At 47.5% G+C, this 21,626-nt stretch overlaps 1 protein-coding gene across 1 annotated transcript in view; it reads right to left on the bottom strand.

Moving 5' to 3' along the window:
- RHBDL2 (rhomboid like 2) overlaps nucleotides 1-21,626 on the bottom strand; it is a 66,631-nt gene that overhangs the window by 37,948 nt on the left and 7,057 nt on the right. Inside the window, exons 2-3 of the mRNA XM_013005384.2 lie at nucleotides 6,427-6,700; nucleotides 1,245-1,393 (exon numbers count right to left, since the gene is read on the bottom strand). Coding sequence (XP_012860838.1) covers nucleotides 1,245-1,393; nucleotides 6,427-6,672 — 395 coding nt within the window. The 5' untranslated portion in view covers nucleotides 6,673-6,700. The remainder of the gene's footprint in view (nucleotides 1-1,244; nucleotides 1,394-6,426; nucleotides 6,701-21,626) is intronic.

Below are 21,626 nucleotides of genomic sequence, written 5' to 3'. Positions count from 1 at the left end.
CCAGAAGCAAGCGCCTAACCACCTTCAGGGGGCATGGTGGATCCAAAATGTCAAGGTATGTCATGAGAAGCTACTAACATTTAAGAAACTAAGCAAACTAAAAGACCCTGCTCTCCTATTTTCTGTATTAATCCAGGTGCATAACATACTACACTCCCATCAAGCTGTTCATATAATAATTTTTGAAAGGCTGGGGTGAGGGAGCCTAGGGAGTTCCGCTATCTCCTTACCTAGAGCAGTGTTTCCCACAGGGTGCGATACTGCCCCCTGGAGGGCACTGGAAGGATCCAACTCACTACCACGGTGTCATGGCTCATAGGGACTCTAGGACAGGAGGCCCCTGTGAGTTCCCGAGGCTGTAAGGCTGGACAGGAGTACAAGCTCTGTCTCTAAGGTTTCAAACTGCAAACCTCACAGATTGCAGCCCAGTGCGAAACTACTATACCACTAGAGCACCTGGAATGACCCAGAGGGGCTGCAAAAGCAGAACCCTGGACTTGCGCCTGGATTACATGTTACAGCACAACACTGCCGGGGGGCTCAGGGCAATTGTTTTTCCCCTGAAAAGCTTGGGAACCAATGACCTAGACACACATTTAAACAGTGGCTGCCATGCATGGAATCACCTCAACTCACGGTGATCCTAGATGCTCTGTCATGTTTTATCTGTTCTTTCTGATGAGCTCCTTCACTTTGTACTTGTTCAACTTGCAATAGTGAATTGGGTGAAGGCTCCTATAGTGTTTTCAATGATTGGTCTGGGGGCAAGATTGCTAGGCCTTTCTTTGGAGGTCACTCTGAGTAGCTGTGAACTTCCAACCTCTTTAATTAGCAGCCAAGTACATGAGCAATTTGCGCTTTCAGAGACTTCTAGGGTATACTTAGCATCAAAAACTTGGGAAACATAGTTTTGGTTTTGTACTGGTTTGGCCCCTTCTCATTCATGTTCCTATGTACACTACTATCAGGCAATGATGATGAAGGTAAAGGACTCTGGACATAGGCTGGGTCAGTCCCGTAGGCTCAGGTTCTAGCTCGACGTCTTAGATGTGTGACTTGGACCAACCCCTAAACCTCTGGTACACGATGGCCGAAGTAATGCCTGCGTCCTAGGGGAGCAGTGAGGATGAAGTGGGATTGTGGGCATGACCAAGCTGGTCCACAACAAAGCACTGAGCAAACAGCAGGGGTTCTAACAACGTAGCGTTTCTACTGACATCAGCGACTTAACGGTCACTCCTTACCCAGCGTGCACCAGCATGTACGAGATAAACCTCCACGCTTCTTCCCTCTTGTCGGGAGAGTAGATAAAGGGGCTCTCCAGGATGCCGGAGTCCAAGGTGATCCACTGCTTCTGAGGCTTCCACACAGCATAGTAAATAAACACGGCCAGCTGGTGGGAGGGGCAGACAGAAGCGTTAACCCCCCTTCTCCTGGGGCGGAGGTGGGGGTGGGATGGGGAGGGCCTGATTGCCATCAGACCTTGAGTTCAGAGTGGAACTGACCCTGTGCATCAGAGGGTGGAACTGAGCCTGCTGGGTGTTCTTGGCTGTCGTCTATACAGAAGCAGATTTCCAGATCTTTCTTCCATGATGCCACTGGGTGGTCAGACTAGCAACCTTTTGGTCAGTAGACAAGTGCAAACCCTGTGTGCTACCTGGAGACCTCGCTTTCTCCAGGCGCTACCTCAAATAAACCCATGGACGGTAACTCTCAAGTGGGTCACTCCATATCATGTGCCTGGAAGATGACAGAGATTTTCCCAGCAGCCCTCACTGCGCTCCTGTCCTACTTCCGCCCACACTTAGGAGCCAAAGTGTCAAGGGGACTCTCTGTTCTGAATCCTTTCCCCGACTCTTGCACACCCTGCTCTCAGCACTGTGTTCTCTGTCTGCCTTGGCACCCCTGAAGTAGCCACTGCCCTCATCTTCCCACCCCCAACACGGGCTTTTTCCTTGACAGAGCGGCATAAAATGAAGTCAGTGCTCACTTCAAAAGAACACAGTGCGAGTAGAAGGCAAGTGTTTTGAGAGTGATGAGGGCAACAAATGTACATGTGTGCTTGACACAATGGATGGATGGATGGATTGTGATAAGAATTGTACGAGCCCCCAAGAAAATGATTAAAAAAAAAAAAAGAACAGAGTGCGGAAAGGGAGATTGTTACATCACGGAGAAGAAACTTGGCAGATGCTACATTGCATTAACCCAATGAGGAAGGTTGGTGTCACCAGAGCTGTCATGTGGGAGTCATGTCCCCCAGCATGATGGGACTTGAAGGCCTCTGATCTCTTTCCCCAACCCCCTGCCCCAATGTCATCCTGAGAAAGGGATCAGACGAGCCCAGACTGGCCACAGCAAATGTAACAGGGAAACATGATATTGTCAACTGGAGAAATGGAGTGAAGGGGATATAGAAACTCTCCATACTCATTTTGCAGCTTTCCTGTAAATAATACATTAATTCAAAGCAAAAAAAAATTTTTTGTGAGCACCCGCTCACAACCCTTCCAGGAAAACTGCTTCCTCTGTGGTACTCAGGTCTGGGCTAGTCGATCCTGTGCAGTGTGAGTACAGCCCGTGCCCCTTCAACACTGTCTCCCCCTCAGTGACTGGCCCCTGGCGGGCTGGTCCATGCACAGCCTGCCATGACTGGTGTGAAAAGATAAGCTGCGCAGACAAGGCAGGTAGCAACGAGAGCAAATTCTGGAAGGATAACAGGTACAAGGAATCCAGATACAGATCCAGAGCAGATGCTTATCTGAGTATGCTTATCCTCATCTGAGCCGCCCGAGGCTAGCTCCCTGGTAAGGAGGTGGGGGCACCGGGAGGAATTAGAAAGACCACATAAAGGTCTTCCTCACCTGGTGGTGTAGGGTATTACACACTGTGCAGCTGACCCGAAGGCTGGCCATTTGAACCCACCAGCCACTCCATGAGAGAAAGATGAAGCTTCCTGCCCCCACAAAGATCCACACAAGGGCCAGTTCTACTCTGCCCTACAGAGTCACTATGGGGCAGCATCAAGCAGTGGTGGTAGGCTTGGTGATTTGGGGAATGTCCCTGAAAGGTTGCTTGGTGGCACAAAGAGTTGGCACTCAGCCCCGGGCCAAAGGGCAGGCAGCTGAAACCCACTCAGAGTCACCACAGGAAAAAGAAGCTGTGCTGGGAATCTAGTCTGGGCAAACTGGAGAAACAAACCCACAGACACTCATACGTATAAGAGAGAGTTTCATAGAAAAGCTAAGTGCACATTAAGAAAGCATCCCAACCCAGTGCTGTCCAAGCCCATAAGTCCAACATTAACCCATATGTCTGACACCAATCCACAAAGTCTTCCTCCATCTCACAGAACACACGCAATGATGCTGACTACAGGAGGAAAGCAGGTCAGTGAATGTGTAAGTATCTCAGCACTGGCAGGGGTCTCCATACTGCTGCTCCAGCACCCAGGGCAGCATCGGGGTAGGACCATGTGGCTTCTCCTCAGGGATGTCTTGCAGGAAGTGAGCCTTGCCAGTTGAAGCAGGGAACTGGCTAAGGCAGCTGCACCCTGGTCTGACCATCAGAAAGCAAGAGACCCGAGAACTAGAAAGGTGAGGCTCACCGAGCCATTTATCTCTCCACCCTTCAATTAATCCCACATGTTTTTATCTGCCAGGATGGCACAATAAACCTTAACTATCACTCTTCTAGCCATAATCTTTGTAACTCCCACCAACTTTTTCCTGATGGGTCTGGGTAAGAGAAGGTAGGGGAGCTCATAGCATTATGCTTCAGCTGTGAGTGATCATTCGCAGGGTTCATGGTGAGTGCCCTCTAGTTCAGAAGAGGGATGGGGGTAGGGATAAGGATGGGAGCAGGGGTGGGGCAGCAGGAGATCTCACTACTGGCAAGAGATATGGAATGGGAATGGGGCGAGTCCTTTGGATCCCAATGTCCCTGTGCATTGAACCTCCTTGATCCAGGTCACAGCCGTCACCTCAGAGACGTGACACAGGGTGGCAGCAGCAAGAGCATAAGACCCACAGAGCAAGTAAAGCTGAGTGCCGGAAGGCAGGGGGCTGGCTTGTAGAATAGGGTGCCCCAGCACTTCGTTAGGGAAGCTAAATGTGACGGCCTCTAGAGCTAGCACAGAGGGCCTTCGGGCAGAGGCTTATGGTAAGGTGACCAGACGTCCTGCTTTTGGTGGGACAGGCCTGATTTTTAACAATTTTTCCCGCATCCCGCGGCGTTTTAAAAAAGTCCGAATTTTTGGAAAGCATGCACGACAAGCTAGGGTAGACGGTTTTCGGCTGCCATGTGGCTATTTCGCCAGGATATGAGTTTTATCAATGGTGTCCCGCTTTTGTCCCGCTTTACCAACGTTAAAATCTGCTCACCTTAGCTTATGGTGAAGTGGCACGCTCGTTGGGCATTTGTTGGCAGCCCTAGAAGAGCTTTATTACATTGTCAGAGGGGGGCAGAAGGCAGGGCCAGTGCAATACTGCTCGATGTGATTGAACTATGGGGGGAGCCAGGGAGAGGCCTGCCTGAGGACACAGCAGAGAAGAGGCTGTGCTGAGGGACCGACTGTATCCTGAGCATTTCTCCCCTCAATTGCGACCTGTTCGTTTATCTCATAAACTCCATAATCACGAGCATGGTCTGTGATTCTGCGTGGCTGCCACAGGCTGTATTGAACTCAGCTGAAGAGTCGGGAGCTCGGTGGGAAGACCATTGCTGTCAGAGCCGGTCTGCGATCTCAGCCTCAGGTGACTCGGCCTGGGCAGCTGAGGCCTGTGCTGGTGATCCTCCTCTGCGCCGGTCAAGTCAGGAGGTGAGAGGTCATCCATATCATAGATATATATATATTTTTTTTAATCAGCTTATTGGGGGTTCTTACAGCTCTTATCACAATCCATACATGCATCCATTGTGTCAAGCACATTTGTACGTTTGTTGCCATCATCCTGTTCAAAACATTTTCTTTCTACTTGAACCCTTGCTATCAGCTCCTCATTTTCTCTCCTCCCTCCCTCCCCCACCCTCCCCTCACGAATCCTTGATAATTTATGAATTATGATTATTCTTTCATGTCTTACACTGACCAATGTCTCCCTTCACCCACTTTTCTGTTGTCCATCCCCCAGGGAGGGGGTTATAGGTAGATCATTGTGATCGATTCCACATATATTACTAAAGACTCGGTGCTCTGCTTCTGTTAATATTGCGGACAAGAAAGCCCTCCGGAGCCGTTCTACTCTGGAACGCATGAGGCCACCATGAGTCTGAATCCACTCGACAGCATGTCGTCATTGTGCTCGTGAGGGGCTGTGGACTTGTTTCAGGTCATAGCAACTCCGGGCACAACAAAACCGCGCACTGGCCGGCCCTGCGCCGTCCTCACCGCTGCTATGTCTGCACCCTTGGTTGCAGCTACGGCGTCCATCCACCTCAGCGAGGGTCTTCCCCCTCTTACCAGACCTCCCACTTCACCACGCTTGATGTCCTTGTCAGGGACTGGGCCACGGGTTTGGTGTAATGCCCGGAAGTCCTACTCCCAGGGCAGCCATGCTCTGCCTATTCCTTTATGAGGCATCATGGTGAGAGAGAAAAGGCTAGGTGTGATAAGGCTCCTGAGAAGCCCAGTCACTCACTCGGTGGCCTAGAGTGAGTCACTCCACTTCTTGGGGCCTTCGGCTCTCTCTGGGATCCAAAGGGAGGCTCATGAGGTCAGGGTCTGAAAACACACTTGCTCAGAGAAGAGCTTAGATCTTTCTTTCCTAGTGACGTCCAGAGGCGGCTGTTGCTAGGTGCCCCTGACGTCAGCCACCCTGTGTTCAACCGAACAGAGCACTGCCCCGTCCTGCTCCATCCTCACATCCCCTGCTGGAGTTGAGCCCATAGTTGCAGCCAGTGTGTCCAGCTATCTTCTTCTAAACCTATGGCTCCAACGGGCTTTGCCAATCAATAAACGTTGGCTCATGAGCCCAAGCTAATTTGCAAGCCCAAGATTCGTTGATCTCTAAGCCTCCCATCTGTTGAAATGAAACAAAACCACTGAAGGTGAAGTCATTGCTGGCCAAAGGATTTATTAGAAAAAATGAAACTCCGTTTCAAAACATTTTCTTTCTTCTTGAACTCCTTGAATTGTACCATACTGCTTGATGTGACTGAACTGTGGAATGTTATGATATCTGTAAAAGCTCCCAATAAAATGATTAAAACATTTTAAAGAAAGAAAAATGAAACCCTACTCTTAGTTGCAAGCAATGGGGAGCCTAAGAAAAACGGGACACAAGGTTCTGTGTCTGCTGTACCGGGACACCACAAGCTGTCTTCTCAACAGCTTTGCAGTGTCTTCCCTAGCTCTCAGTCTAACGTCAGGGTGTGTTTGTACCTGCCCAGGCGTTTAAGCTAGTGCCCACCGCCCAATACATTTACCTCGACAAGGCTGATGGAGATGATGAACACAGGGGGTGGACAGCAGTTGGCTCGATCCAAGTATGATCTTCGGACCTGTTCAGGAAGCATCCATTTGGAGACAATCCTGTGGACCTTTTTATCTTTGGAGAGAGCCTTACCTCCCTCCTCCTCTCTCCTTTTCTTTTCTTCCTCCAGTTCTTCTTTCGGGTCCCTCTCCATATTTAGATTCATGCTCTCCATCTCCAAATCATGAGCACCGGCCATGGCTTAGAGGATTAGATCTTCTCTCCACCTGAGAGAGACAGAAATGTCAGGGCAACACATGTGACTCTCCAGCCTTTGACCATGGACATAACTGGTTTCCAAGGCAGGTGCTCTTAGAATGCACCTTGGAAAGATCAATGTAGTCTCTGGTACCCAAGCATTTCTATCATCCATGAGGCTGTCTACCCCCGTGGAGAGTTACAGACTGGGAAACTCACAGGGGCAGTTCTACTCGGTCCTATATCGTCACTATGAGTCAGCATTGACTTGATGGCAGTGAGTTTAGTTTTGGTTAACCCCAAATTATATCATTGTAACAAAGTACTATCTATAGTCTCCCTAAATGAGAGAGAGAGACAAGGCTTCCAAGAGTCACTTCTGCTCTCTTCTATTGCTACCACACAAATTGACGGACTAGAACTTAGAAATGGCAATTCTACTTCTTATACCCTTTCCTACATCTGCCACCGTCTCTCACTCAACTGTTACAGTAAGATGGGTTTCCCAAGAGGTCACTGATGTCAAAGTCCAAATCATGCACACTTTGTCTAGCTGAGGTGAGCAGTCTCAGTTCCAATCTTCGTTTCATCTGGATGCTACTTCCAGTCCAAGCATAGGCCTCTGGTTCCTGATTCAGAATAAAATATGAATTGGGCATCTATTGTGTGCCAGACACTATGCTGGGGACTTTCACCTCCATTGACTCATGAGACCCCACAGTAATTCCAGGAGATAGGGAATGCTATTCCCACTTAGGGATGAGGAAGCCAACCCCCTGACTTTCTCAAGATTCAAACCCAAGACTCCTTTTGTTACTTATCAGTGCTCTTTCTGAAACACTACAAGTTTCCATTTGTACCAGGCGTGAGTTAGAAGACCATCCCTTCCTGGTTCTCCAGGTTCATCGTCAGCATCCTTGCTATCACACATCTTGCCCTCAACTCTCTGGCACCCTCAGCTCCTGTCCAGTCTTCTATTAATTTTCACACCCATGAATCTTTTCCCCAGCATTCCTTGGAGTTCAATTCTCAACATTCAACCACTCAAGCATTTAGTCAACAAATATTGATGGAAATATTTGGTATCGGGTCATGATCCCTATCACAAAGTGTTTACAATCTAGGAGAGGAGACAGATGTCAAGTAAAATGGACATACACAGCTGTGTAATGAGAGTTGAGCTAGGTGAAACCAGGCAGATGTACAGGGTACTGAGCCAGCACATACAAAATCAGTCAGCCTACCTACATGCACTTCCCTCTTCCTACGGCACTGTGCTCTCTGGAAGGTCTTTCTCCTTTTTGTTTTGTTTTATTTCTGGTTGAACAACTTAAATCACTCAATAAAGTGTGTGGCCAAAACAAAAAAGGGCGTGACAGAGAAATCAGTACAGTCATAGGGTACAACCCACATTTGGAAATAGGCATGTACTGATAAGCATAAGGGAATGAAAAATTGGAGAACTACACAGGGTTATGTCTCTGCCAGGTAACATTTTGCTGGGGTTTTGCCTCCATGCGGAAGGAGGAAGGAGGCTAGCTGGTGCAGTGGTTAAGTTCTCCCTCAGCTGACTGAAAGGTCAATGGTTTGAACTCACCAGCTACTCTAAAGAAGAAAGAGGAAGTAGCTCTACTCTGCTCTGATTCAGAATTAGTTCAATGACAAAACAGGTTGGTTGGTTGGTTTGAAGGGGCTTGAACCTGGAACAGAGTCAACCCCAAACCTAAAGCCATTGCCTCCGAAGGCGTTCTGAATCATAATGACTCCAGAGGGGAGAGGAGAGCTGCAGCCTGCCGCAGCTTTCTCCCAGAGAGGCTGAGAGGTTAGCATCTCAACCTCTTGGTTAGCAGCTGAGCATTTTAACCACTGAGTGACCAGAGCTGCCTCCATAAAAGATGACAGACAGCCTTGGACACTATAAGGCAATTCTACTCTGTCCTCTCGGGTCACAATGAGTTAGAATCCACTAAGTAGCAGTAGGTTTGGGGTTTTATGCAGCAGTGAATCCAGGCTTATGGAACCAGATGCTTAAATATGTGGGAAGTGCTATTTGAAGAAAAACAAAAGGGTAATGTGTTTGTGTATATGTACAGATACATGTATATACACACATACATGTATATATTCATGTACACACATATATAATATTAGAGTTACAAAAATATCTTGTATTACAAAAGTAGAGACAGGACTTTGGAAAGAGTGTGAGAGGCCTCGGAACTAAGGCTTTGTTAGTTTTACAGGAAGTTCATTTCTGTATATTAGACTTTTTAAGTACGTGTTACTATTTTAGTTAAAAATGATCATAGAGCCACATCTATCAGACCTGTGTCCAATGCTAAGGCTAATGTTCCATCATGGTAATACTTCTTCCCTCCCCTGTGCAGCCAAAGGTCTTCAAGGAGGCTTTGTATTCAGTAACACATCTTGTCACCCTGCTGTCCCCAGGGGAATCTGCCACAGCTGGAGGTTCTGTTTGAGGAGTGAGGTGAGAGTCCAACTGATAATGTATGCATGCAGAGCACCATTTCATTCATTAGCATTTCAAAGCACAGCTCCACAAAAATCTCACTTACTCCTGAGAAAGATGAGAAAGATCCCATGAAATAAAAAGTAAAGTCAAGAAGGAGCGAAGTCCCCAGTTCGCTTGAACTCCCAACTGACCCCTTAATTAAAATCCCTTCATCCCTAGCTTTCATCTCAACTGAATCCCATTCACTGACTTCTCCCTCTGTCTTGCTTCAACAACAGTGCTGCTCTAACTTGGTAAAGAGGTGAGTAGTGGCATGGTGGGAGCGCTGATGGCGTAGTGGGTTAGGTGTTGGACTGCTAACCCCAAGGTCAGCAGTATGAAACCACCAGCTGCTCTGTGGGAGAAAAAGGAGGCTTTCTACTACCATAAAGAAGTTACAGTCTTGGAAACCCACAGGGGCAGTTCTGTCCTGCTCAATAGGGTCGCTGTGTGTTGGCATTGACTCGATGACAGTGAACTTGAGTGCCATAATTATCAGAAGTCAAGAGCATAATCTTTGGCAAGAGAAAGATCTGGGGAGCGGCCATACCTTAGTCTTATTTACGACCCCAGTGGGGAGTCTCAGGTCAAAATGGAATCCTGTTCAGCCACAAAGAGAAATGAAATCCTCAAACCTGCTCCAATGTGAATGCACCTTGAAAACATGAGCCTCTGTAAAGGTTGGCAGGCTTGGCAGCCCATGGGGTAATGCTACTTTATGCCACAGGATCAAGAAGAGTCAGACTTACACAATGGTAGCGGGTTTGTGGTTTTGGTGATTTTGGACCTGTTGTCTGGAGGAATCCATACGGTGTTGTCATTAAAAGCATGAGCCAGGGAACCCCACCACCTATCACCCATCTCTGAGCCCTACATGACTTTTTTAAACAAATTCTACATAACATCATTCACTGCCGTCAAGTCCGTTCCAGCTCGTAGCGACCCTGCAGGACAGAGTGGAGCTGACCTTGTGGATCTCCAAGGCTGTAAATCTTTACAGGAGCACAAAGCCTCACCTTTCTCCCATGGGAGACTGGTGGCTTCAAACTATTGACCTTGTGATTGATTAGCAGCCTAACACATAACTCTCTATGCCACCAGAACAACTTACGTAGAATAATATTTACCATCTTAATGTATACAGGTCAATGGCATCGAGTACACTTACAATGTTTTACAGCCCTCACCACTACTAGCTCCAGAGTGTGCTTAGTATTATTGTTACTATTAGTTGGGAATAGATACATTTAGCTTGTCAGTCCACAGTTCAATCATGTCCAGCAGAATTGTACATTTGCTACCACAGTCAGTTTCTAAACATTTCTTATCTACATCCTTTCCCTTTCCCCTCACTCCAGAATGTGTTTAATCATTCCCCAAATAAACTCTGTATTCATTACACAGTCACATTAAACATTTCCCCCTCCCTCTGCCCCCTGGCAACCACTCATCTACTTTCTGCCTCCGTGGAATTGTCTATTCTGGGTGTCACACTATCTATGTGGTCTTTTGAATCAAGTTTCTTTCACTTGGCATGTTTTCAAGATTATGCTAAGTGAAGGAAACTGAAGCCTGTATCAATACTTCATTTCTATTTACTACTGAATGATTTTCCATTGTATACATATACCAGGTTGCTTTTGAATTCCTCTGTTGATGGAACCTGGGTTGTTTCTATATTGGGGCTATTGTGAATAAAACTGCTATAAACATTTGTATACAAGTTTTTGTTTCCACACCGGTTTTAGTTCTATAAACCTATGGGTGGAATTTCTGGGTCATATGGTTTAATTTGTTGGGGGACTTTCAGATTTCATTTTCAAGTGGAGGTAATTAAATCATTTAGATCAGAGCAGTGTATGGAGAATTGGTTGAGATAATGAATGTATTAGAACTATGTCTGTCTGGTTTGTGGTAAAGACTCCATACTTCTTAGTCATTATTGGTTGCGAGTGTGTGTGTATAGATAGAATAATTACAGGCATAGGGCTGGGACCTATTTTCATAGAAACTAAAAATTATTGGGCAAGCAGGTCAATTAGATTATTTCTAAATGATACAATTGAGATTTTTCTGTTTTACTTTGCTATTATTAGGTTTGGGGTTTTTTGTTGTTCCTATTGTTCTGGTTGTTGTATGTTTTCTGTATATGTAATCCAGAATAGGTAAATCTATAAAGGGGGTAACTGAATCACGGGTTTCCTAGGGCTGTGGCAGGGAGGGTGGGGGAAATGGAGAGCTAATCACAAGGAGGACAAGAAAGAAGAAAATGTTCTAAAATTGATTGTGATGATCGTACCACTCTTCTTGATATGATTGAACTATTGCATTGTGTGATATGTGAATTATGTACCAATAAAACTGTATAAAATAAATAAATTCTAAATGAATATCATTAGTTAAGGTTCCAGATTATAATAACTTGCATTCAATAAATTTAGAGAAGATGAGGATTCTCCTTTCATTTCTATTTGCCCCAGCAACGCTTTTGAAAAGAAAGGCTTATTCACTGTCTTCTATCGTTTATCCTTCCATTTAGCCTTTCCAGGGTGAGATAGTTTATAGTGCCAGCCTGGCCGATAAACACAAGTGGGATTAACTGAAGGGCAGAGAGATAAATGGCTAGGTGAGCCTCACCTTTCTTGTCTCTCGTTCTGTAATCATCGGACCAGTGTGCGGCTGCCTTGCTTGTTCTGTGCCTCAATTTAAAGGCTACACTACCTGTGGGACGCCTAGCCTCTGGACTGTGTCGCTGTAAGTTGAGGTCCCTTTAAGACATCGCTGGAGCTGGGGACTGGCGGTTGGTGACCTGCCTGGCGGTTGGTGACCTGCCTTGTGATTGGCTGCTGTGCTGACATAGCCTAGCTCTCTGTACAACTAGAGGAAGATCTGGCAGCAGACTAGACTTGAAGAACTGCTAGTCTCTCACAACTCTCTCTCATGGACGTGAGTTGCAGTGAGCCATTTATAGTGCTTTATAATTTAACCGTTCATTTCTTGTATTATATATTTATCTGTATATGATTTAACAGTTCATTTCTTGTTATATATCTAATTATCTTTATAAATAAATATATTATCAGCAATTTGGTTTTATCTCTCTAAGAACCCTGTCTAACACACAGGGTCAGACACTAAGTCTATAAGACATAACTATTTTATTAGTTTTCCCTGAATATCCATGATTATGTCTAGCTTTTTGCCACTTCTCAAAATTGACAAAACCACAGTATGGATTTAAGATGAGCAACTTTCTTAAAATTCAGTTAGAAATTACTAACAGTGTCTTCATGAGCTATGCTGTAAACAATACCATACGTGATCATTTTTATGGGAAAATAAAATTCTACCTTGCTAATAGCAAACTTTATATCTATAAATCCACTCACTGACATCAAGTCAATTCTGACTCATAGTTACCTTATAGGACAGAGTAGAGCTGCCCCTTAGGGTTTTTGAGATTGTAAATCTTTAGGGGAGCAGGTAGGCTCATCTTATTCCCACAGAGCAACCCAGGGGTTCGAACTACTGACCTTGTGGTTAGCCACTCAATGCATAGCCCATTACACCACCAGGTTCTTTATATCTATAAAGCCAAACTCACTGCCTTGAGTTGATTCCAACTCGTAGTGAACCTAGAGAACAGAGTAGAACTGCCCCTGTGGGGTTTTGAGACTATAACTCTCCCCAGGAATAGAAAGCCTCATCTGTCTCCTGCAAAGAGGCTAGTGGTTTTGAACTGCTGACCTTGCTCTTAGCAGCCCAGTATGTAACCACTTCACCACCGAAGCTCCTATGTCTATAAAAAGCACTTAGACTGGAAACACAGGGAATCCAGGACAGATAAACCCCTCAGGACCAATATTGAGAGTAGCGATACCAGGAGGGTAAGGGAAAGGTGGTGGGAGGGGAGGGGAACCGATCACAATGATCTACATATAACCGCCTCCCAGGAGGACAGACAACAGAAAAGTGGGTGAAGGGAAACATCGGTCAGTGTAAGGCATGAAAAAAATAATAATTTATAAATTATCAAGGGTTCGGGAAGGAGAGGGAGGAGAAAAAATGAGAAGCTGATACCAAGGGCTCAAGTAGAAAGAAAATGTTTTTAAAATAATGATGGCAACAAATGTACAAATTTGCTTGACACAATGGATGGACAGATGGATTGTGATGAGTTGTACGAGCCTCCAATAAAATGATTTTTTTAAGCACTTAGAGAAATAATCCCGCTTCCCCTAAATTTTCTCTTTCCTCCAAATTTCAAAACATCTAGAAATTTTACAAATTCTAGCCCACCCATTTTAGGTATTTAAAAAGCCAAACCACCAACCTAGTTTCCTTCCATTCTGACCCCACCCTAGGTGTGCTCCATAGGATTTCCAAGGTTGTGATCTCTTAGAAGCCTGTTTTCCAGGATCCTCTGGATGGGTTCAAACCTCCAACCCCTTTGGTTAGGAATCAAGGGCTTAACCATTGGCAACACCCAGGTTAGATTTGTTAGTGCACAAAGATAGCTGAGCCAGTGGATACAGTGAAGACTCATTGCTTCCCTCCTTACTGACTTTGTGCCTGGGCAAGCCCAGTAGGCAGATCTGACAGGGAGCGCTAGCTACTTTAGGCCCTAGCAACAGGTGAGTAAACAATGCTGCCTTGTCCATCCCTTAAAGACCAAGAGAGTGATTGCAGCACTTGATCTCAATCGTTATCAACTCCGCCTTCTAGACCTGTCGGTCGGCCCTGAGTCATCTTCTCTCCAGTCCTGTGGTACTTACAGGTGTTTCTTGCCGTCTCTGACATTCTCCATTCCTCCTGCTGCTGTTGTCCTTCTGCCCCCACACGTGAATTTCTGAGCTCAGTTAACTGCCTGGGAAATGTGACCGATCAGATTGGCAACAATGAAGGAGACTGGCAGTACCCCAAACTTTGGAAATAGGTCCAACCAATGGGGTGTAAATTGATGGTGCCATTTTGGAAGGCAATTGGGTGGCATCTCTAGAATGTGGTCTGTTCCCTCCAATGGAATAGCTCTACTTCTAGAAATCTACCCTATACATATATCTGGGCAAGTCCACAAAGGTCTATTCAATGCCACACCATTCATACAAGTGAAAATGTGTAAACTCCCTGAAGTGCTCAAGAGCACTCGTGTGTCATTGGGCCGTTCTGATTCTTAGGTGGTTCTCTCACCTATGGGTCTCTTCCCGGGTCCAAGGTGGGCCTCCCTAGAGAGAGCAAGTCTCATCTAAGATCATGTGGTCAGTCATCTTTACCTTGCCTGGGCATGGCCTCCCTGGCCTCTGTCGGTCAACGAGTATCTGCAAGTACACTTTAGATTACCAGAATTTTTGGAATCAATGGACTAGATCAAGAATTTGAATGATTCAGCAATGATAACAATATCTTATACTCTCCCGGAGCCCTATAGGCACCCACAGCCATCACATGATTTCCCAGTCACTGTGTCGCTCCCTGAGTGGGATGGGATGCTGTACTCTGCTGTCTGACACACGCACTACAGGGAGATCCTGTGTGTTTGTGTGCTTTGGGTTTAGTGTTGGCTTGACATGATTGACCACAGCAATGGCTAACTCTTGAAATGCCGCACACAGTCACTGTTGTCACATGTTTTCATCCTTACCAGTCAAGAACAGCTACGAAGATTGTTAAGGGGGGGAAAAATCGCCTCCTGGCTAAATCTGGAGCTATCTCCCCCTGCACACTCAAAGACCTGGAGAACTTCTGGTTGAGATGGCAGCATCAACGAACCATATTCCCTCAAACACAATAGAGGAAGGCTTTGAGGGACTCTGAACTGGGGAGCAGAGCAAACAGCAGGGCTCCGTGAGTCAGCAAGAAGTTTCTCCCATCATGCCAGCTCCTCCCTGAGACACTTGTCATAGGCTGCTGTGAACTGGGGCAGTGGCCCCCCAAAAGAGCCTGCTCCCCTCACCACCACAGCTCCTGCTTCAAGGACCCCAAGCTTCTGCCCTAAAATCAACAAGGCTGGCCTCCCTGGGGTCTGTTTGGACTAGGCCAGCACCTCCGCCCCCACCCCCACATAAACCCACACAGGCACTGTGGGAAGCCACGTACCTGTGGAGCAGGGAACAGGGAACTGTGGAACTGCCCCCACAGTAAACACCCTACCTCCCTGCCCACCCATAGTTCAGACCTCTGAAACCAACAGAAGAGACCTCCCAGGAGTCAGTGCTGGTCTGGCTGCTCCCCTTTTTAATCGGTGCCGAGGACCGCTGACAGAGGCTGCTGTGTGCTAGAAGCCGGCGCCTGGAGTGGATGCTGCACCCACAGCCAGCTTACTACTGGGTGGGCTCTGACAACACCAAAGCGCCACTGCCCTGGGGGCTCATTCAGAGTGTGACCACCGCTCCCCTAGCCTGTGCCTACCGTTGCTGGACTGATGTGAACGCTGAGCGCACAGTTCCCCCGCAGTGGAGTCACACTGCTCCTCAGCCACCAAAGGGCCAGGGGGTCTCTGAAACCAAGGCACACGAAGTGGGGAGCCTTCTGGGCAGTGCCAGCCCTCTCTCCCTGAAGGGAGGAAAGCTGGCCTGAATGCCGGCTCAGATACGAGCACTTCCCCGCTATCTCCACGAGACACACAGTATCAGAAAGCCCAGACACCACTGAACTTGACATTCACGCCTTTTCATCCCAACTTCTATTTGGGGCAAAAACCCCAAATTCATCTTTTCAGGCCTCTTTCTCTTCATTTACATCACTGGCCCCCTCACGTGATATTTATGAATCCTTTCTGCGCCCCCACTAAGCACCAAGTTTTTATAGCTGCATGCAAGTTATATACAACGTATGGGTCTCCAAGCTCTAACTCACTGCCATTAAGTCAATGCTGACTCATAATGACCCTATAGGACAGGGTAGAACTGCCCTATGAGTGTCCGGGACTTTAACTCTCTGCAGGAGTAGAAAGCTCATCTTTCTCTCAAAGGAGCAGCTGGTGGTTTTGAACTTATGAGTTAGCAGCCCAACTCATAAGCACCACGCCACCAGGACTACTCACAGAATATAGGTAGCAGAGTAATAAAGTCAGGCTGGAGGAGGGGCAGTACGCCTGGCTCACTACATCATGACTGGCTGCAGCCGAAGTTGATCAATCAATTCATAATCCATACACAACGAGCCTCTAAGGGAAGCTAATGAAATATAAAAACTATGGAGCTGAATTTGCACATGCTAAGGACTTCTTCGGATGACACTTTTGTCGTGGTCATTAGTCAATTTGGGGGGTGAATTCCTCATCCTAAGAATCTTGGCAGCGGCAGGGGCCACTTCCCACTACAGAGGGTAAAAAATACCTAGTATTCCCTGTGATGGTTAATTTTGTCTCTCAATTTGGCTAAGCTTATTTAATCAAACACTAGATGTGGTTAGTACATATAATTAATTACTTGACTTTAGGTAAAGGAAATTACCCTCAATATTATAGGTGGGCCTGATCCAATCCATTGAAGTCTTACGAGAAAAACGAGTTTCCCACAGAAAAAAAAAATTATCTCAAGACTGCATTAACTCCTGTTTAACAGCCTACCAGCCTACCCTACTTGGCAGACCTTAGAGATCCGTAGTTCTTTACACACACACACACACACACACACACACACACACACTTTAAAGAATTACCTCTAAGGTCTGCTCTAGCTCCCATGATCCTCTCATGCAGCGGTTCTCAACCTGTGGGTCGTGACCCCTTTGGGGGGGGTCGAACGACCCTTTCCCAGGGGTCGCCTGATTCACAACAGTAGCAAAACTACAGTTATGAAGTAGCAACGAAAATAATTTTGGGGCACGGTGGAGGGTGGAGAAGCCCTGCTCCAATGGAAGGCAGACATGCTTGTACATTCAATCATTCCTAGCACACGGCAGTCTCTGAAATATCCTGAATTCTGTGCGATCTTTGCAACTTCTCGGTAAACGTAAAATGATTCCAAAGCTAAAATCTTATTTCTAAGAGAGCCCCTTGCAGAAGGAAAGAGGAGGGAGGGCTTGGACCCACACCACATCACCAAATGGCGACGCAGAGTCTGCGGCACGTCATGTTGACCAGGGCCTCCTGGTCACCCCACCGCTATCACTGGGCCATCACTGAATTGTCAGAGGAAGCCAGGTTGTAATGGCTACTGAAAAGGGTGTGTTGCCTGCCATTGAGCTTGGCACTGCGAACACCCAGTGTCCACACTCCGTTTCCTCAAGAGAGGTCACCTTGTCCCCGAGTCCCCTGGAAAATTTGGTGTATACATCAAATAGCAGTTAAGGGTTCAACCACCCGCCAAGAGATTGGCGCCACGAGCCTACCTAGAGAAGTTTTGGAAGTTAGGTCCGGTGATCTGCTCTGAAGGGTCACTCCGTGAAAACGACAGCGAGCAGTTCTAGCCGCGCACACGATGGCCAGCCAGACAGTCACCTGCGCGGCAGCCAGTCACGAAACCGACCAGTGTCGCCAGCACTTGCCGCGGTCCCGGTTGCGAGCTAAACACGGAGCGTTTTCCTCGGTTCGTTTGCCCAACAGCCGTGTGAAGGAAGACCATAGTACGCGCTCGCTTTCCTTCTTGACAGCTAGCTTTCAACGACAGGTCGTCATTCAAAAGCCAGCAGTATGCACCAATAACGAATGATCGCATCGAATCATAAAATCCATGACGTGACTGGCGAATCACACTATCCCACACTGCGAATCGTGGCCGGGCCAAGTTGACATGTGACCCTGAGTCATCACAGCCCGAGGTGCCCTTGTCGCGCCCCTCGGCGGTCAGGACTGCCAGGTGTATGTTGTGAAGGTGCAAAATAGCTGGGTAGAGTTTTTAAATTTCTGCACGGAATGTTACCCAAAGAGAGAGTGTGTAAGTGAGGAGTAGGTGTACCCCCATTTTATGGAGAAGGAAACCCGGGCTTCCAGAATAAGTTGCCTGTGGCCACACCACTGGCCATGGGGAGGGCTGGGCAAGGAGACTCTTAGGGCTCCCTGCCTGTCCCCCTGCCCCTGTGACGTCTAAGCACCGCTGTGAAGAGAGCGCGCACCTTGGTTTGGAAGGTTTTCATTTCATCCTCCCTGCACCCCTTCCCGCCCTCTTCTTCCTGCAGCTCCCCAAGAAGACAGACCCGGGCTAAACACTGAGGAATAGGGGGGGAAAGGTCCCCAAATGGAAGTTGTGAAAGGAGGGGCAGGTCACCACCCCTAAGGGACAGGATGGGAATTCCACCCCACCCCCTACTGCCACCGCAGGAAGCCAAGATGGACACGTGTGTCTGGAAGAGGGGTCGGCCTCGCTGAAAACCCCAAGGACAAGGCACGCTCACCTGACCTTCGTCACCTCACTCAGAAGAATAGTGGCCAGGCCACCACCCCTAGGACAACTCCTCTTTGGTGGAAGGGACCTTTGGTCAAGAGTTAGTGTTGCTCTCTCAGCTGCACTTGAACCAGTAGGCTTTAAATGTCTGAACTGTCTTTTTAAACAGCTGGCTCCACCCATTCATCAGTACCAGGCGGGCCCCTGCCGGGTCTGAGTCCAGCCTTGATGTGGCCTGGGAGCCCAGGAGCAGGCGGCAGGCTGGGCAGAGTGTGTCCAATTGCTGCCCGGAAGGGAGCTTTGGGTGGTGTTGCCAAGCAACCTGGGAAGCCCCGGATTGGGCTTGTGGGCCACAGAGATTCAGAGCCTCCTTCATCACCCTGCAAGCCATCATTATGCCCGGGTCCAGGAGGCCTGATGCGATCACACTGTGGTTATGCCCTGGGAGGGTGCCTTTTCAGCAGCAGAAATGAAAAATTGGCTTTCCCTTATTATAGGTCTGCGGTTCGGGTGGGTTTCTTCTTGCTACCTCCCCGAGAACACACTTGGAATAAATAGGCCAAAGATCTGAAAACAAAAAACACCTTCACAGATTTCCTTTCCTGAAAGTTTTCTTTCTTTCCTTCCTTCCCCTGAAGTAAACCATACTTGCCCTCAACTGTGAGGGCCACTGAGGTAGGGACACACTGAGGTCATCTGACCCCTGTGCAGCCCACCCACTACAACTGTGGTGGTGGTTCCTGGCCGGGGGACCGGAGCCTCGGCCTTGTGCAGGGTCTCTTAGCAGGGGGACAGACAGAGTAATTTGACCAAAGGCATTGATGAGACCTCACTCCCCAGAGTCGACAGCACATTTCTTATTTTAGTGGCTCCTCCTTGCAGCCCCGTGAGAAGGGCATTTTAGTCCAGTTTGACAGATGAGCAACTAAGGCCCCAAAGGTACCCACGACGACGCACCTAGTGAGAGCAGAACCAGAGCACAGATCCAGCTGCCTGGGGCCAGACTTTTGGGCCTCTTCACTCTGTCACCTGCCTCTCCACAGAGCTACTTACGGGGTACTAGTTCACACAGGCACGCATTTACTACCAACAAAACCTGTTGAAGCATGGCCCTGCGATCGGTGGAAAGGAGCTCTGGGAGCTTATCAGTTAGTTACACACTGGACTGCGGACGGCACTCTGCCGGACAAGGACGGGGCTTTCTACTCCTGTAAAGAGGGGCTGAGGTCCCCAAGGGCTGTCCTAGAGGGTGGCTAGTGGTGGTGCAGTGGGTACGCGATGGGCTGCTAGCCTCATGATCTGCAGTTCAAAACCACCAGCAGGTCGTCGGGGGAAAGACGGGGCTTTGTATACTAGTACACAGCCTCAGATCCCCACAGGGGGTTGCTATGAGGCAGCATCGATTGAATGGCAGTGAGTGTGTTTTTTGTTTTATCGGGTGCCTATAAGTTGGCATTGACTCAATGGCTGTGAGTTTGGTTTAGTGATCAGAGGATGGCTCAGACAAAAGTTCTTTCAGTAATACACGTGCTTAAGACTCTTTCTCCTTAAGAGGCCTTAAATGGGAGATGGGGATGGGGATGGGGTCAGGGGATACAAAGATAGATCGGCTAGCTCTGAGGGATCTTTCCATCGTACTTTTAAGCAAGATGGAAGTTAACGAAAATGATTTTATGAGACAAGCAAGATGGAAGCTAACGAAAATGATTTTATGGGACAAGCAAGATGGAAGCTAACAAAAAAGATTTTATGGGACAAGCAAGATGGAAGCTAACGAAAATGATTTTATGGGTCAAGTCTTGGATTTACCAATAGGATTCAGAGAGCAATGTCCAATCCAACAGTGGCTTCCAAGGGAATTTGCTGGGCCAGGTCAACTCAAGACAGAGAATTCAGCTCAGAGGACTATGGTGACTGTATTTTTGGAAAACCAGTGGGGTCATCTTGATAGATTTTCTTGAAGATTTTCTTGATCACAGGGCTTCTTGTGGGGGAGTGTCAAGAAAAATGAAAACTGCCCTGGAGAATGGCCAAGAGAAAAATTTTTTTCTTTTCCCCATCCTGAGAATGTACCTAGTCCTTCTTTGAGGTTAGCAAGGGCCGTCCTACAAGAATTTTGCTGGGAAACTTGACTCCATCCACCTTACATCCCTAATCTTTATCCTCCCAGCCTCAGAGAACATTTCAAAGGAACACATGAGTCCGTCAAGGGTGAGTGCCCAAACTCCTTGTGTTGACCTGGCCTAAGTGAAGGAGCCCCGAATGCTTTGGGGAAGGGTGAAAGAAAGGGAAACAGCGCCTTCAGCCGTGTGTAGATAGAGGTGAAGGCTATAAGGAAACACAGTCGCTTCAGACGGTGGTGTTTTACTTAATAAAGGCTTCTACGATTTTGTAGCAATACTTTTTTACTTTCCCTTGTATATTTGTAGTGGACATGCTCCACTACTAACCTGAATATTGTAGGTCCGTGTCCACCCAGAGGTACTTCAGAAGAAAGACCCGGCCATCTGCTTCGGCTAAGCCAGCCCCTGGAACCCTGCGGCGGAGCGCAGTTCTGCTCTGAGACACAGGGCTTGCCCTGACCGCACAGCAGAATGGCTCGAGGAAAATGTTTTAAAGTATTGACGTTTGAGCTTCACCCCAGATAGTGCAATTAGTCTCTGGGCTACAGCCTGGGCACTGGTATTTTTTTTAATGTACAGTCAGGACTGAGAATTCCTGCCCTGTAGATTTAGATTTGCAGGGTCTGAGCACAAGTCTAGCCTAGCAACCTGCATTTTGTTAACAGCTACCAGGACGTCCTATGTTCGCAATGATTTTATAGCCACAGAATTCTTACAAGATACGTGCATTCATTGGACAAGCGCCCGCTACATGCTTCGTTGTGGTAAGTATGGAAACAGTTCAAAACAAAAACAAGAAGCTTCTGTTCTCCAGCCCTTCGGTGGGAGAGAAAGGCCTATACACGGTTCTGACACGGTATACTGTGATTGAGAAATAGATTAAAAAGTAGGGCAGCCATCACCAGGGAGGTTATGACTATTCCGTTTCCAGGGGCTACTACTGTCGACTAAAGATGGCACATATAATTTGCCACCACCACCCCCCACCCCCCCA

This window comes from Echinops telfairi, unplaced genomic scaffold (genome assembly GCF_000313985.2).
Source record: "Echinops telfairi isolate 266 unplaced genomic scaffold, ASM31398v2 ScPeMD7_7457;HRSCAF=8495, whole genome shotgun sequence".
In the NCBI taxonomy this organism is placed as follows: Eukaryota; Metazoa; Chordata; class Mammalia; order Afrosoricida; family Tenrecidae; genus Echinops; species Echinops telfairi.
Note: the sequence above shows the minus strand (reverse complement) of the source record. Positions and strands in the feature narration are given on the sequence as shown.